General features: G+C 37.1%; 1 protein-coding gene across 1 annotated transcript in view; it reads right to left on the bottom strand.

Annotated features, from left to right (window-relative positions):
• arap2 (ArfGAP with RhoGAP domain, ankyrin repeat and PH domain 2) overlaps positions 1 to 18052 on the bottom strand; it is a 156262-nt gene that overhangs the window by 109857 nt on the left and 28353 nt on the right. The window contains exons 3-7 of the mRNA XM_067437348.1: positions 10334 to 10410; positions 8972 to 9048; positions 7058 to 7122; positions 1540 to 1920; positions 66 to 135 (exon numbers count right to left, since the gene is read on the bottom strand). Coding sequence (XP_067293449.1) covers positions 66 to 135; positions 1540 to 1920; positions 7058 to 7122; positions 8972 to 9048; positions 10334 to 10410 — 670 coding nt within the window. The remainder of the gene's footprint in view (positions 1 to 65; positions 136 to 1539; positions 1921 to 7057; positions 7123 to 8971; positions 9049 to 10333; positions 10411 to 18052) is intronic.

Consider the following 18052-nt stretch of genomic DNA (forward strand, 5'->3'; position numbering starts at 1 on the left):
CTGATTCAAGAACGCAACATGGCAGAGCCATGATGTGTGAAAATTAGCAAATATGGGTGTGTCACCTTATCGCTGTTGTAGTAAGTGAGATTTCCTCCTTCAAGCTTCACCCATCTTCTCTGAAAGACGCAATTCCTACAAGTACAAAATGAAGTGTAATGTTGACAAAAATCAAAACTAATATGATAGGTTTTTCACAACAATATTCAGGTTACAAGATAAAAATGACTCTCGTTGAAGGTTTATCATGGCCATTATGAATAATTGTGGCCAGGGCTACAATGGCATTGTGGTGTGTGAACTAGTCGTACAAAGAGGAAGAAAAGAGAAAAAAAACTAAAACAGGAAGGCTGGTTTTAACAGTGGGGTTAGCATGTATGAAAACTATTACCAAAAATAAAGTGTAACATGGTGTAGCTTTATGCCTCCTCTGTTAAAGCCAGCTTTCAAATATATCAAATGACTCATACACTATTGTTCAAAAGTTTGTGGAGCCAGTCCAATTTTTTTGTATTTTTGTTTTTTGTTTTAAAGAAGTCTTTAGCTACATTTATTTCATGAAAGATACAGTGAAGACTGGAGTAATGCTGAAAATTCAGTTTTTTTAGTGTCATATGATCCTTCAGAAATCATTCTAATATGATGATTTGGTGCTCAAGAAACCTCTTATTGACAGTTATTTGACAATTTCTAACGCATGTAAAAGTTATACATACTTTTGAATTTAATGCATCTTTGCTGAATACAATTGTTAATATAGTGTTTTATCTTACTGTCCCCAAACTTTTGAACAAGAAGGTGGTTTTGGGTAAAACATTTCCAAGTTATAATATATGGAAATAAAAAGTTAAACTGAAAGAGAAACCATAGACTGGTGCCTTCATCACAATGTTATCATGTACATATTAATATTCAAACTTTCATTCATTTCAGAAAGCCAATGAACAGAATGAGGCCACTTTGAGTTAATTGACTCAAATGTGATGTCAAGTTGATCAAGATAACAACAACCCAACGTAATTTGATTTTCTGAATTTGAATAAATGAAATGTCAAGCAGCAGGTCATATGGTTGGAGGGAGCACATTACTACTCTTAGAACTGGAGCAATTAACAATAAATGATGTTAAATATGAAAAGTGTGTTGTGTTGTGTTGCGTTATGTTATGTTATGGGACTCTATGGGGGATTTAAAACAGCTTCCAGCTTCACAACAGCAGAACATTGGGCACTTCACAGACAGCTTACAGCTAGAGTACAGCTTCCCGCTGTCATGTGGCTTTAGAAGACTTGAAATGTGATGCATGAGTTATACAATATGGTCTCCATGCACTGAATAGCGAAAAGCTACATGAAGTGCACCTTTTGTGTTCCACAGAACAAATAAAAATATTGGGGTTAGAACAATACTTTTTGTGATTATTCCTTAACATTGATACTTTGACGTGTTTTAAAACAGCATTCGCAAAATTAACCCTAAAAGAAAAAGTGTTTAAACAAAGAGTGAGAAGTATCAAACAGAGGCTTGTATGGTCATTACCCTTGAGGGGAGAGTTTGTCCAGCCAGCCTGCTTTGGCAGCGGAGTAGCGGGTCCCATAGAAACAGGCGTAGGGAGAAATGGAAACTTCTGTTTGAGGGGGTAGGTCATCCAGTGGCATACTGTAGATGTCATTCACATCGGTTTGTGGATGGGCCACAGCTGATTGTCCAGTGCTCAAGAGAAGAGCAGGAGGTGTAGTATGATTAGAAGAGCTTTCATTAGCCATTCGCTGACTAAGTGTTGACGCTTGGAGAATGGCGTAATCATCATCATCATCATCATCATCATCATCATCATCATCATCATCTTCATCAACATATTGCTTGGAAAGGTCTTGCTTGTTATCGTGTGCTTTTTCTTTGGTTTGAGTCTGTATGTTTCTAAAAAAAAAAAAATGTAAAAAGAATACATTTGTTGAACATACAAGCATACATTTGTTGAACGGCCATAAGAATAAGGCTAAATTATAACAAGTAGCTTAATTTAATTTCTTTCATTCATTGATTTTGTTTTAAAAGATGACCATATTTAATGTTAGAGGAATAGCTCACCCAAAAATGTAAAATTGTCTCCCTTATGTTACGCTTATGTTAAGTTACCCTTATGTTGTTCCAACTTACTGTATGACTGACTTTCTTTAAATTAACATACATTAATATTTTGAGACATTTCTATTTTTGAAGGGGGTTTTACAACAGTAAGTCAATGGTAACTAAAATGTGGTTAACACCTTCTTCCCAAACATACAGATCATACAATTTTAGAATGTGAATGTGAGAAAATGTGACGGTGTGTGAAATTGTCATTGTTGGGTGAACTAACAATGGATCCTTTAAAGGTCACATGGCATTACATTTTTATTTTATGAGGTTTTTCAACATTAATATGAGTTCCCCTAGCCTGACTATTGTCCCCAAGTGGCTAGAAATGTTGATCATTGTAAACCGAGTTCTGGCTGTCTTTCTCTGCCTTTGAGAAAATGAGATCTCAATCGAGCTGAACTTGAATTATCCTGTTATGACGTCATAACAGGAACAGTTACGGCCCCTTCCTCTGCTTTGCCCGCCCAGAGAATTAGTAGAGAATGGATTCAGTTTATCAGTCGTGATGTCAGCAGCACAGGCTTTACCATACAGATTCAACAGTACCACCACAAACAGTGAGTAACAGTGTTCAGTAATGCCTGATCTGGGATCAGTGAGTTCTGAAGTGTAGCTTATCATTCAAGTTCACACAGACTTAATTTCTAAATCGTTTAAAACTGTCGGTCCCGCCGCTGGCCGTCTTGATGCATCAGTGAATCAAGCCAGTGAAAACCATCAACTTCACGTCATTTCTGTTAGCAGTATGAAACAAATCTGTTAATCTAAATCTGTTTAAGTGATTAAACTACAGAGAGAGATCAAAGAACACTCTTTCTGTCAATCCAAACTGCCGTTTGAATGACACTGCTCATTATGCTCAACAGAAGCTCTTACTGTATTCATGTCGTGTGCTTGCTGTTAGCTGTGGTGAAAGCATTTTGTGAGAGAAATAATGTTGCAAAATTCACTCATGTTTATTCAGAGCTCTCAGATACAAACAAAATAAACTTGCGCTCTCCACCACTCGGTACAATATCACTTTGTTCTTAGCAATCTTTCCCCAGCTCTATCTCTCTCGAGCTGCAGCTGCTCTGCTCGAGCCTCACTAAACCACGCTTCCTCCGCACGTAATCTCATTTCAAATGCAAAGATGTCAGCCAATCACAACAGTGGGTGTTTTCACTGAAGACTCACAGCAGACATGCCTCTAGAAACAGAGCATTCAAGCCAGAGGGCTAATATCAGTATTGAAAAAATGCCTTTTACCTCTAAATTATGAGTTTTTTTTATGTAAAAACCATACTAACAATATAAGTACACCTCAGGAAACATTATAAAATAATAAAAGAATCCATGCCATGGGACCTTTAAAAAATAGATAGTTTTGATGAGGATACCATGTAGGGAATAACTGATAATTAATTACTGAATGGGGCACAATACCACAATAGGGCATTTGAAAAAAATCAACAAACTTACATTCATAGAAACCAGTACACATAAAAGTTTATTAGGCTACTTTCAGGCCCCGTCCACACGGAGATGCATTCATTTTTTTCTACCTTATTAGCAATGTCCACACGGATCCGACGTTTTGGGAGCATGAAACTATTTTTTTTTTAAACGGATCCCAGAGTGGAAAAATATGAAAACGACACCCTTGCGTTTTCATGTGTACAGACAGTCCGTATATTTTGTGAAACGGTGATGTCATCAACACCACGTCCCAAAAGCGAAGGACTAGAAAGGATACAGCTACGGGCACTGGGCATGTGCACATCATTATTGCGTAATTTAATTACTGTACTTGCACTATTGTAAGGGTATGTTTAGTGTTAGGGTAGGTGTAGGCGTTAATAAAACAATCTGGTACATTGAAAATGTATTTATTGTTATTTTATTGTGCGATTTTGCCTCACCTCCAACCAGTGCTATACCCCTTCTAGCCCATAGACTGAAAAAGAATATGTACGTAGTGTCCATGACATCCCCCATAAGATTCCGATTAGCCGTTCTGAAGCGTAAAGTAGAGACGAGCTGGCTGTTGCCATCATCTCGCCACGCCTGGATAACAGAAAATGGGCAAAGAGGCGGGATGTGGGCAGAGCAGAGGTGACGCAATGTCTAACAGACAGCGGATAAATGGCTATCCACCTTTCATTTAAAGTAACCACACCATTAATTACGCAGAACTTAAAGGCTTTATATAATGTAAACGAATGAGTTATAAATAAATAAAAATTGCCCCCCTCACATTTTTCAGGAAGGGCAAAATTAGCTACATGACCAAAACCACAATTTGTACCAAGATGTAAACATGTTTTGTTTCTGCTCTAAAGTTGGGAATTTTAACATGGGGGGCATAGTACATAGTATTTCGAAAATACTGTGGAGGAACCCATGGCTATCAATCTCAGCTAATAGATATATGATCCAGAATCACATTCGGAGGCTGAAATAAATTGAACAGGAGAAACAGCAGCAGGACGTCCGTCTCTGTGGTATGTACTGTATTTAGTGGCCTGTCAACATTTGTGTGTGTTTACTCGCAGTTTATGAGGACATGATTCGGTTTATGGACTATTGTATGCGACTAAACCTTAGCAGAGCAAGCAAAACGGATTTTGCTTAGCAGAGCACGTCAGACTAGTGTAACGTTATACATAGAACAACAATGGAGTCCGTTAGCGCATTTGAATGACGAAGCACGCGGTCGTGTTGTTTACTGATGTTTACTCACGAGACGATAGCCAACAGCAGAGATATTTAAAGCAGTTTTACTCACCGGCTGCTTCGCGGCGCGGAGTGTTTATGGGCGTGCATTTCCTCTCTCGCTCTAGTCACGCGCGCACGCACCCTACCGAGAGAAGAGCCCGTACGGCCCATACAAGGACCTTCCGGTCTATTAACGTCAAGCCGAGCCATACTCGAAAAAACTTGTGAGAAACCGGAAGGAGTCTTTTTGACAGAAATACTCCATCAAACGTCTAACATTAGTTTTTGAAACTTTGTCTATGTTTAGGATGGGAATCCAAGTCTTTAACAGTGTAAAAAGCTCAGTATGCATGAAACAGCACCAACCCCCCCCCTTAAACAGCAAACACATGAGGATAGTAACTGCATTAAAGACCTACAAATGGCAAATCAACGTGCTACTACATATCTCTCTTCGATACGGTAGGAAATTAAACTGAATGTGGAGGATTTTAAATGTGACGAATCTGACAATGATTGACAGGGCAGTTTAAACAGTGATAGGATGCACGTAACTAAGCGACAGAGTCAAAGATGACGAAGTTGTATGTCCCGAAGCTTGCATACTTTTCTTTTACACACTCAAAAGTATGTACTTTTTCTTCAAAAGACTACAAACAAAGAGTACAAGACTACATACTTTTTAGGACATAGTATAAGTAGGCAAATTGGGACACAGCATGGGGAAGGTGGCCGCTTGTTCTAGCCACAACTCTTCTTGTCGGTTTTTAGTGTATTTCTGTGGCAGAAATACAGCACCACACACTGGTCTGGCATGTGTACCATATCGTTTTAAGTCGGCTTTAGTGATCGCGTGTGCATGCAGATATTTCTTCAAACGAGGGGGGAAAAAGATTGGATTGGAAAAGCTCTGGCTTCATGTGGACGGGGGCCTTAAACTGCAGGTAAATGTGGCCCAAATCCATTTTTCTTATGACAGTGTGAACAGCACAAACCACATGGAATCTGAACGTTTCAATTCCGATTTGGGCTAATCCCATTACAGGTCAGATTTTTTACTATGCAACCCCAGTCTAAGCAAATCATATTCTTTTTTGAAATTCATGAAACTTTTACGTCACTCTAGAGCATGGATAGGGAACCTTGATCCTGGAGTGCCACTGCCCCGCAGAGTTTAAAGCTTGGCAGTTGGCACATACTCTGCCATACTCTGTTTTCTCGAGGTGGCAAGAACAAGAACAAAGTTCGTTCTGGCCAGTACATTCACACTTCACGAGACAAGCAGATGCCGATCATATGCGTTTCTCCTCATTAACCACGGCCACTTAAAAATTTTGACCAATCACACAAAAATTCTTGGACACCCGCAAGAAAAAAGTTCAGCTCAGCAGACGATGTGTCGAGAACAAGCTCCGAGAACTCCCGAACCAGGGCTGCGAGAACAAAATGATGCCATTTTGTTCTCTCAGCCCTGGGAGCGAGAAGTTTTTTCTCTGTTCTTGCGGAGTATGTTGCAGCCTTTACTCCAACCCTAATCAAACACACCCGAGCAAGCTAATCAAGGTCTTCAGGATTACTAAAGTAACAGGCAGGTGAGGGTTTTTTTCAGGGTTGGAGCTAAACTCTGCAAGGCAGTGGCTCTCCAGGAACAACATTCTCTACCCCTGCTCTAGAGCAACATTTGTCACAATTCTGCGCTCATGGGAGTCACTTTAAAGATTTTATATACCAAACGTTATCAAAACAGTTGCAAATGTCAAAACTCACAAGTATTACAGTAACAGCACTACTAAAGCAAAACATAAGGGCCTGTATTATAAATGTTAACAAAATCTGCTCTTTTTTCTCGGATCAGTCTTAGTTTTTTTTATATTGCCTGCACATAAATTCACTAGCAATAGATCACATTATAAATAAACGCGTAAAACGCTTATTTTAATGTCCTCCATGTTTACTTCGCTATGACAGTGTGCTAGTGATGTCTTTTTATCGTTCTTTTGAGCATGAGGGTCAGTTCAGGACCACAATCTGTTCACACTGGAATCTGATATTAGCCACATTTAAAACAACAATGTGAATATATTTTTAAAAAAAACTAATTATCTGAGCAATAAACTGGAATTGAACACTAAGGCTCACAGTGTGAACGTAGCCTTATTTTAGAATTAGGTTGCTGAAGTCCAAACTAAGGGACAGTAAAGTTCACCACACTGTTTACCTCGACGTCTGTTCTTCTAGGTTCTCTTTTACTCCTTTATTGGACATTACATCTTTGCCCAAATCCTGAAAAACAAACACAAGCAAGATGAAACTCAACAATACACTTCTAAACACTTATATGAACTATTAGTAAGAACAACCCTGATACCATTCACCCCTTGTATGCATGTCTTAGGGCATTTTCAGACTTGTAGACCAAAATGCAGACTTATAGGGTTACTTCAGCGATTACCATTAAAGGAATTGTATATAAGAAATGTATTTCAATTAATCATAAAATGGCCCTGATATGTCACTAGACATTAAGAAATCATGTTAATTTCAAATACTCATATCACTGACAGCAGTAGTCCGGCCAGGATATTGTCATTTAAAAGTTGTTGTTGCAGCCCTTGACATGTTGATGTTGACATGTGTTTTGGCCTGAAGCTCTACCCTCCACCTATCGACCAATCACAAAGGATTGCCAGCTGTGCTCTAGTTACCACAGCTGCAGCTACAAATGTTACTGCTGGATCCTGCAGCTTATCTGGCAACCTCGAGTCAGGGGGGAAGGGGAGAGGGGTTTGAAAGTGATTGCAGTTTCAGTTTTGGCCACAATCTTACGTACACTTCCTTTAAGCTTTGTATCAGCAGAAACCCGGTAATATACTCGAATAATCGTGTTTCCCCAATTCATATCCCCATGAGATGAGAGATTTATGTATTTTAAGTCTGGAAAAAAGCCTCAGATGGTGTGTTTTTTTTACCAGAGGCTAGAGACTACAGCCAATAGTAGGAAATAGTTCTGCATGTTTTTAACCCGCCCATAGGGCTCTCACTTATGTAAATGTGCACGGTTGCTCGGGCATTCATAACGGAGCAGTGTGGAGCAAAGCGAGTGTTTAAATTTTTCAATGAATTCCTATTAAAAAGTTACGCTTCCAGAGGCATGATCTAAAAACGACTGGACGCACCATGAATGAATGCCATGCTCAGCTCAGCTCAGCTCAGCTCTTCAATCTCATGATGAATAAAATCTAACTCCTGCTCCGTTTGTGCTGTAACTCTTATTCAGCTCACACACACACTTTATTAAACAGACACGTTCAGTTTTTAATTGTTCTCTAACTGAACTAAATGATTTTATTACTATAAAAATTTACATGAAGGTGGTGGGCAAGTGATAACCTCGTAGGGCAACAAAGCAGGTGCATTTTGGGAGTTTTTGAGAGGAAAAAATATTCTGGCTTTTCTCAGTCTAGAAGGCACCAACTTCAACAACAACAAAAAAAATCACATTTCTACTACATAAATGACCCAATTTAAATACAAATGTATCTTCCCAGCTCTGAATTACCCCTTTAAATCTTAATCTTGCATATTCTCCATAGTTTGGCTTTCACAGGGGAACATTTTAAACCATACCAAAATGTTACATATAATGTATCAGTTAATTTTGCAATGCACCCGTTTTGTAGAGCAGGGACATTTTAAAATGAAGAGAGATTCTTGGTTTTCATCTGCAATAAGTAATGTGCTCACATATAGAATTAGACACTGCTGCTTTAAGTAACATTTCCCATTATGAATTGGGATCGGATTGCTTTCTCGTCACAAGCAAACCAATCAAAAGTTTGTTTTCAATAAGGCGAGACTGACATCAGACTGATTATTTCTGAAAGTGACTCACTGCCACATTCACCTGCCTAAACGAACTGAATTAAGGTAGAAAGCGCACCAGGTTTTAAAATCCAATGCTCCAAACTAGCCAGGTGTAACAACACCCTTACTGAAACTATAACTCATAAGAAAGTGGTGTTAAAAATAGGAATATGCTCTACATGTTTAGCATGTGATTTTACCACTGATAATATGTCATCAATTTTAGCACCAAAAAATTCAAGGACGGGCATTTTTCATATTCACTTACCGATTCACTTTCTGTTGAATTGTACAGAAAAAGCTCTCCATAAGGGCAAATGGGGGACAGAGACATTTGATCTGGTGCTGTAAATACAACAGGAAAGAGTCATTATGACAATACAGGTTATTGTTTTGGTGTTGAGTCTAAGAGGAGGGCAAAGGGGAAAGAGTGAGAACGAAAGAACGAGGCATGAGAAAGAAAAGAACAAGCATAAAATGAGATCCCACACATTGTCCTTTAGTGCAGCCAGTTTGGAAAATGTACCAAAGAGGGAGCAGCTTGGGTGACTGGTTGTCAAGGTGACAAATGACCACCATATCTCTGCAGAGACAGTAAGGGGCAGCATGAATCCCAGACTGTTCCCTCCGGACGGACACACACATAGATATATGGCTAATAGACAGGGCCCCCCGAAAGATAAGACCCTACTGTAGGGTGTTTGATCTAGACGACGCTATGTTATCTATGATAGAACTGTACTGTATTGTATAACATCTTAACCCAGTAGCTGTGGTGTCATTTCAGATCAGTGTCATCGTTTATCATTTTCAAGAGATGACCTTCCAACTACAGATGATAGGCCCGCTCTCTTTTTCTCCCTCGCTGCCCCGTTTTATCGGTCTTCAGCAAGAACCTTGTGTAAATTGCTCTCTAAGCATTAGTAAATGAACGTGGGATATCACAGTCCTTTTTGCCCCCTCTATGCTGTCATACTTAAATTGAAGGTGCCAAAATATTATAAAACCATAGATTAAGCGTATTATCTAATCATCAAGTTCTTCTCTGTTGCAAACTAATTCCCTTGTCACAGTCTATACTTTTTAGTTAGAGTACTTAAAACTTTTCCTCTAAAACTTTATCTACTGTTCCAATACATTTTAGTCTCAAGAGAGTAAGAACAGAATTAGGTTGTAGATGTTGTAGACATAGGCTTTATTAAACTACTTTTACACCTACTGTAAGTCAGGTTTCTGACTTCAGAGTTACTTCCGATTCTCCACTGCACACACACGCAAACAATTTCCCAACTATTCCTCTAGGACACTAAAAGTACCTTTCCCGCTGCAATTACAAACACTGCAACATGTTCAGAATAGGGACGCAAACATTTCAAAGCCAAGGGTGGTTTCAAAGACACACACAAAAGCAAGTAGCTGAAGGTTTGGCAAACTAGGCTTCTCCACATACATGCATACACAGATAAGAGCAAATTCCATTGAGAGACTGCAGTACTGGCTTTGTCTCTTTCCCAAAGTATATTTGAAATCCCATTTATTTTAACAGGTTTAAAAAATGACTCAATCTCAAAAAGAACAAAAGATATAAACCACTAAATAAAACATTGAAATAAAGTGAAGAATAGTGTACCTTCTAGACTGCTAGTGGGGCAGACAGGTCCCTCAGACCTTGTGAGATGGTCAGTGTTGTTGTGTACGGCACCATCCCTGCACACACACACATTTATGAGGTAAATGTTTTGTGAATGTCTAAATGAATGGATAGAAAAACCTCACAACATTTTCAGTCCCATTCTCTGACTCTCGAATGAAGACTGATCACTTAAGGGAAAGGATATCTTGGGAGAAGTACTCAAGTGTTTCTTCAACTATGGGAACTTTTAGTCTAGTAAACTCAAAGCACTTTAATTTGTTTACCAGCAATGTCCTGCCATTTATATTAGGGCTGCGCAATATATAGAAATGATTGAAATATTGCGATATGCATATCGCAACGGCACCCAATATCTGAATGATTTTAATAGGCTACTTCAACGTTGTGAAAAGTGTACGTTTTAGATCGAAATAAAGCAGAGAATAGACTGGGCACACGACTGTTATTTATGTGACTTGCTTAATGTTAAAAAGAGAAATCATACGTAATAACTTGCGAAAAACAACTCCTTGCTGTCTGACACACACACCGAAACGTGCGTACAAGCCGCCTCTCTGAGAGCATGTGATCCCTTCAGTTCTATTCCGTGTCTCAAACTACCAAATACACACATTTTTTTTAACATTTTTGCTAATTTTTGCTAAAACACTCCTGTCACTTTCATAAGTTGTAGGTAGCGATGCTTTCTTTTCACAGAAAGAATGTGAAACACAAATGGTGGTAACATTTCTCAGTTTTAATGTAAAAAAATATATATAATTGAAATAAATTTTACACACTAATAGGCAATATCGTATCACATATTGCATATAGCATTATTTAACAAGGTATTGCATAAAAAAATGTTAATACTGTATCATAAATTGTAGATAATTAATATATCATATGCTGAAGTACATTTCTGGATTAAAAGAAAAAGAAAAGAAAAAAACGTACAGAACGGAAAACCGTGACCCTAAAACCGTGATACAAACCGAACCGTGGGTTTTGTGAACCGTGCCGCCCCTAATATGCTCCTAAAACACAATCATCCGTTGCAGTTTTCATCCATTTTATTCATTGTTTTTGGTACTTATTTAAATGCATTTTTTTAAACAGACTGAGAGTCCATGCTTTTATTGTTTTTGGTTGTTTTGTTCATTTATTGTGGTTATTTAAAATGTTTTCCATTTTTAGTGTTAAAAAGTCTTAATAAATTAAAGTTTACTGATCTTTGAAAAGGTGTACCTGCGCTATTATGCCATTATCATTATTTTAGATGAAAATGGTCTCAGAACGACATTATTATCATTTATCGCAATAATTTATTGGCCAATTAATCGTCCAGTAAAATTGTTATCGTGACAGGTACCTGTGATTACACGAGTTCTGCAGTTTTTATCAGTTATTTGTGGAAATCATGAACATATAGACCACATACAAATACACACACACACACACATACGCACATTTATATATATTATTTTATTTTACATTTCTGGAATGAAATGCCACGCCAAAGCTAATTTCTTATTTACCCTAAACACTATTTTATAATTTTCAAAATTTTAAAATATAAATTAATATAAACATAATTCCTTGAATGTTTGTGTACCAACAGCATTATGATTCAATTTCTCATTCCAAAATGTTTCAGACATACAGTTTCATTGTAAGTAAAATCCCCGGTTGCTGGTTCTCCATAAAAGCCAAAACAGCAAACCTAATTAATTTTAGGCCATATTAGTTTTAGAGGGCCAAAATCATTGAAAAAATCAGTTATGTTTAATTTGCGCTTTCCTGACCCCACTCATTTATTTTTACATTTATTTATTCCCACATGTATTTATTTTTATATTTGTCTATTTATTGATTCCTTTATTTTATTTTTTTCAGGTGCAACATAGAAATGAGGAGGGCGGTCCTTGTGTAGCTTCAGTGCATCATTGGTTGAGACTCACGCATAGAATCGATAGAGCGATGGAGGAGAGTTATCAAAGTAAATGGTATCCGGATAGTTCTTTATCAGACACCAATTAACTTAGCAATGTTTCCAGCAGTCTGACCCATTGAGAGATGAGTTTTGATGGTACTTATCGGAAGCAAGTACGATGGACGTCCCGCTGTAGTGCCATCTGACTTGCACAGATTTTGAACTCAACCGGTTGTAGTTCTTGCATGTGTATACTATGACGGATGTTTCACAAAAAGCTAACGTTAGAGAGTCGAAACCAATGCATCCAGGGTATATGCAGGAATCCTCAAGGATAATTTCAATACCTTTTTAAGACATTTTAAGACATTTTAAGACCTTCTCAAAATATTTTATGACCTCATCGCACTTCAAGTTCTAATCAGCTACAAACCTTTAACTTAATAAACAGTTGTAGTAAAATGTAGGATTAAAATTTCTATCGTAGGCCAATTTTGTATTGTTTATATTGCATATCTGTTTCGCGACAGGAGGGCGATACATCACCTAACCGCGCATTTTGCAAAATACGTGACGTCACCTGTAGATGCCGCGCACGTGCCCCGAGCCGATCTCAGACCGAGCACCCTGTTGTAATGAAAAATACTTTTTGGAGTCAAACTCTTTTGACAAACCTTCACAAATAATTCATAAAATCATGATTAAGACTTTTTAATAACTTAATTTTCCCAAAATGGATTAATCAACTTTTAATACTTTTTAAGACCTCACGGACACCCTGGCATCAAATGACTGCTGTTTAGATTAGATGTGCTTATCGATGTTTTAAGAGGGTCAAATTCCGATATGAATGTGGAAGTACAGACTGAATTGTTATGCACTCTGCAAAATATTTCTCAGCCCATTTGAAATCTGTGCGAGTCAGATGGCCCCACGGTGGGACGACCATCATACTTCCAACAAGTACCATTGAAACTTATCATTCAATTATGGAGGACCAAACCTGCAGAAATTAAAAATAAATAAATTAATAAGTAAATAAATTAATAAACATAAACATATGAAAATGAATAAGTAGAAAATAAATAAAATAAACAACTTGATCAAATAAATAATTCATTTTTAATCAAATTAAATATTTTATTATCTTCCCCTTAAAGCTACACTGTGTAACTTTTTTAGTTTATTCTTAGCTAAAATCACTTAGTTCTTTCAAAAATATATGTGCTCATTAATGTATATTTACTTCTTTCAAGTAATAATGCATTCTCATAATTTTATAATATACCATTGAAAATACATAAGTGTTGAGGGTTCGGATGGCGGTCGCCATGTTGCTCCTCCATCTTGAAAGTACATTTGCCAAAGAGGGACATACCCGTAAATTCAAACTTCGCTTTTCGCGTTTTTACACTCGATGGCACCGTGTCGAATGTGAAGAGGAGGATTGCTTGAGGCTGCTATATGATGATGGAGGATCACTCTTAAGCCCCTCTCACACTGCACATCGGACCCGCAATATTCCCGGGTTTTTGCCGGGTCGCCTTCTGTGTAAAAGCAACCACGTCCCGGAATTGATTACCGAATTCGACCCCGGTCGGGTACCTAGTAATATTGCGGAATATTTATCAGAGTCGCCAAGGAAGTGGAAAAGAGAATTAAGACGGCAACGCAACGGGCAAATCAACAAGACAAAAGTAAATACTGGAGTGGCCTTTCCAAGATGGAAAGAGCTCATGAGGAGCAACGATTTTAAAAAGAACGCCGACATTGCCTGCTTTCTTCTCGACAGGTAATATTAATTCAGCCTATTTGTGTATATTGGAAGTTTTATTGTTGCTTGGCTAATTATATCATGGTGTGCTGTGCATAACACTAGAACGACGTCTAGGATAGTTTTCCTCGCGTCAATGATGAAAAAGTATTGTTTACCTTATAACATAAATCCGTGTTCTATGACGGATAACATGAGATTAATATTTTAATTGCATTATAATTTGTTTGCCTTACGCTAGTGGTGTTGTACAATATACAGAATAATGATAGCACTGATAAAAGTTCCTTTACTAAGAGCTTGCATTCGTCTGGGAACCTGATAGCTGATGTTAGCAATGAACTGGTTATTATTCAGTTCTATTATTCATTTTACATAGATTAACTTGATCATAGATCATTTGGTAAATTAAATAACTGCAAATTATAATAGTTTTCAAAAATTACCTCATCACTTGAGTTGACGCAACACTCACCGAAAAGGTCGAACTGAAAGCCATGAGACTAAATCGGCCACCGTAGGAGTTGAAACGAAATCGAAATTGAGAGGAGCAGAAACAATTATTCACTGGATGGTCATATACCGTTTCACCACTAGATGGGAGAAAATATCACACAGTGTAGCTTTAAAGGAACTGTTTGTAAGATTGTGGCCAAAATTGGTACTGTAATCACTATCCCCTCCCCCTCCCCCTGACTCGAGGTTGCCAGATAAACTGCAGGATCCAGCAGGAATGTTTGTACCTGCAGCTGTGGTAACTGGAGCAGAGCTGGCAACCCGGATGCAGAAACACTACTGACTTTGTGATTTGTCAATAGGTAGAGGGCGGAGCTTCAGGCCAAAATACAACATGTCAACATCAACATCAGTCAAGGGCTGCAACAACAACTTTTAAAGGGGGGGTGAAATGCTGTTTCATGCATACTGAGCTTTTTACACCTTTAAAGACTTGGATTCCCATCCTAAACATAGACAAAGTTTCAAAAACTAATGTTGGACGTTTGATGGAGTATTTCTGTGTTAAAAATACTCCTTCCGGTTTCTCACAAGTTTCGGCGAGTTTTTTTCGAGTATGGGTCTACTTGACGTTAATAGACCGGAAGGTCCTTGTATGGGCCGTACAGCTCTTCTCCCGGTAGGGTGCGCGCGCGCGTGACTAGAGGGAGAGAGAGGAAATGCACGCTGTAAACAGTCTCTCAGGTGTAGATCCAGTCGTCCGTGAACACTTATGACGCGCCGCGCTCCACTTTATTCCTATGGGTGACGTCGAGCGACTTCAACGCTTCAGCACAGCATTCCGGGAAGGCAGCGCTGCATTTGAACCGATTTGAACGCAGAAATGACGGGAAGCTTCAAGGCATCGCTTCAGTCGCGTCGCAAAGTGGATTTCCACGGTCACTGCTGTCACAGGAATTCACCAAATCATACCAAAGAAGTGTGTTTTTGACAGAGCGGTCCTGCTTTGGAAGATGCCGGTGAGTAAATCAACTTCAAATGTCTCTGCTATTGGCTACCGTCGCATGAGTAAACATCAGTAAACGATACGATCGCGTGCTTCGTCATTCAAATGCGCTAACGGTTACTCCATTGTTGTTCTGTATAACGTTACACTAGTCTGACGTGCAAAACCGTTCTGCTTGCTACCTCTAAGGTCTAGTCACATACAATAGTCCATAAGCCGAATCATGTCCTCATAAACTGCACACAAAGGCCCCTAAATACAGTACATACCACAGAGATGGACATCCTGATGTTGCCGTTTCTCCTGTTCAATTTATTTCAGCCTCAGATTTGATTGTGGATCATTATCTGTATTAGCTGAGATAGATGGGTTTCTCCACGCTTGAGGACGTCATTCTTTAGCTCCGCCCACACGATACGCCTCCAGGCGCTCGTTTTTTTCCGGAAAGACTCGGTACAGCCCATATTTCTTTTATAAATATGATAAAACTAAAGACTTTTCGGAGATATGAAGGATGCAATACTACTCTATAGGTACTCAAGATTGACATGAGATTGACTGTAACTGAGTGTTTCACCCCCTCTTTAAATGACAATATCCTGGCCGGACTACTGCTGTCAGTGATTTTTTTTTTTTTTTTTTTTTTTACTTGTATTTATTTGTTTATTAATTTTTATATTAAGTTTTATATTTTTATATTTATTTATTCAGCTGGTCTGATGATTCCATGCTTGAGCTCTCAACCAATGATGCGCTGAAGCTACACAAGGACCGCCCTCCTCATTTCCATATTGCACATGGAAAAGTAAAAAATAAATTAATCTACAAATAAATAAACGTTAAAAAAAATACATGAGGGAATAACTAAATGTAAAAATAAATGGATGCATAAACAAATAAATAAATAAATAAATCTTAAAATTAATTAATTATTAATATAAAATTATAAAATTATCTTTCTCTTAATTTATTATTTTCTGCTTTTATAAAAAGATACTTTATTTATTTGTTAATTAATTTTAATATTTATTTGTTAAGAAAAATTAAAATCGATTAAAGAAAAGTAAAAAAAAACAAAAAAAACAGAAAATAATTCATTAAAAATAATAATGAAAGATAATTTAAATTGAATTTGATTACAAATTAATCAAGTATTTTATCAAGTCGGTAATTTTGTTATTTATTTTCCTATTATCACATTTATTTATCTTTTTTTTTATTAATTTACATATTTGTATATTTATTTATTAATTTATTTATATATTCATTCATTAATTTAAATTTTTTGAAGGTTTAGTCTTCGATAATAATTAGCTACACATCTAACTACACATTAGCTACACATAGGCATGTGCCGATATCAATTTTTCATGTTGCGATTAATTGCTGAAGTTTTATCACGGTATACGATATTATCACGATATTGAAATAAGTTGCAAAAAAAAGTGTTGCCATAGCATAACAGCTTTAAGAACTATTTTTGTAATAACAAAAATAACTGAATGTTTAAATACAATAATGCACCAAAAATATATACAGCTCTGGGGAAAAAATTAAGAGAAATCAATGAGAAATCAATGTTAAGTGGTCTCCGGATTTTTTTCAGAGCTGTAAAAGTACAATTTTCAAACAGATTAAAGTGCAAAAGAATTAGGCTATAAAGAAAAACAGGTAGGCTTACAAATTACAATAATGTCTCATTATTTAATGCATTCACTAAGATTGAGCAAAAGCTACATTTGGTACAGAAAGTATAATGTTGGTTAAGAAATACTGATCATTGTTAGTTTTATCTTAGGTCCATTAAAAAAAGTTATTTTGATTTTGATTTTAATGTTATTAAATAGTAACTAAGAAATTAACATTACTTAGAATAATTAATTCTTTATAAGTATTCTTCATTGTCAGTTTGGTAATAATGAATTAACATGTTAACTAATGAAGTATGTCTCAAAGTTTTACTGAACAATAACAAATAATTAGAACAGTTCTAATCATTAGGGCATGTTGTAGTTCAGATTAAAGCATAAAAATGTTTAAGTTTGAAAATAAATAGCCTATTAAGTCTTTAAGTATTAAGTATTTGGTGCTGTGATGAACAACATTGAGATTACAAAAAACGAATGGCTGTTTTAAAAACTAACTACACACATTTTGTTTGTTTGCGGGGTTACCGGGGTAACTGCTGCATTCTGCAGTTCATCAGCGCCCTCTGCTGTCACTGTGAGCGGCACTTCATTAGCGCGTCTCCTTCACTCGTTCATGTGCTTCTCATATTACATCTGAGTAGGGCTGGGATAAACGATTATTTTTTAAACGATTAATCTAGCGATTATTTTTCCGATGCATCGATTAATCTAGCGATTAATTTTTCCTGTCCGATTCGGTTACGATTCGATTCGATTACCGATTATCTCCCCATTAATTGCCTAATAGCAATTTATACATGTTAATTTAATTTCTGAATGAAAAAACGAATTCCTTAACATTGCAATATATGTTTATTGCTCTTAAAACTATACAAGAGCAATGCATTCAATAAAACCT

This window comes from Pseudorasbora parva, chromosome 1, assembly GCF_024679245.1.
Source record: "Pseudorasbora parva isolate DD20220531a chromosome 1, ASM2467924v1, whole genome shotgun sequence".
Taxonomy (NCBI): Eukaryota; Metazoa; Chordata; class Actinopteri; order Cypriniformes; family Gobionidae; genus Pseudorasbora; species Pseudorasbora parva.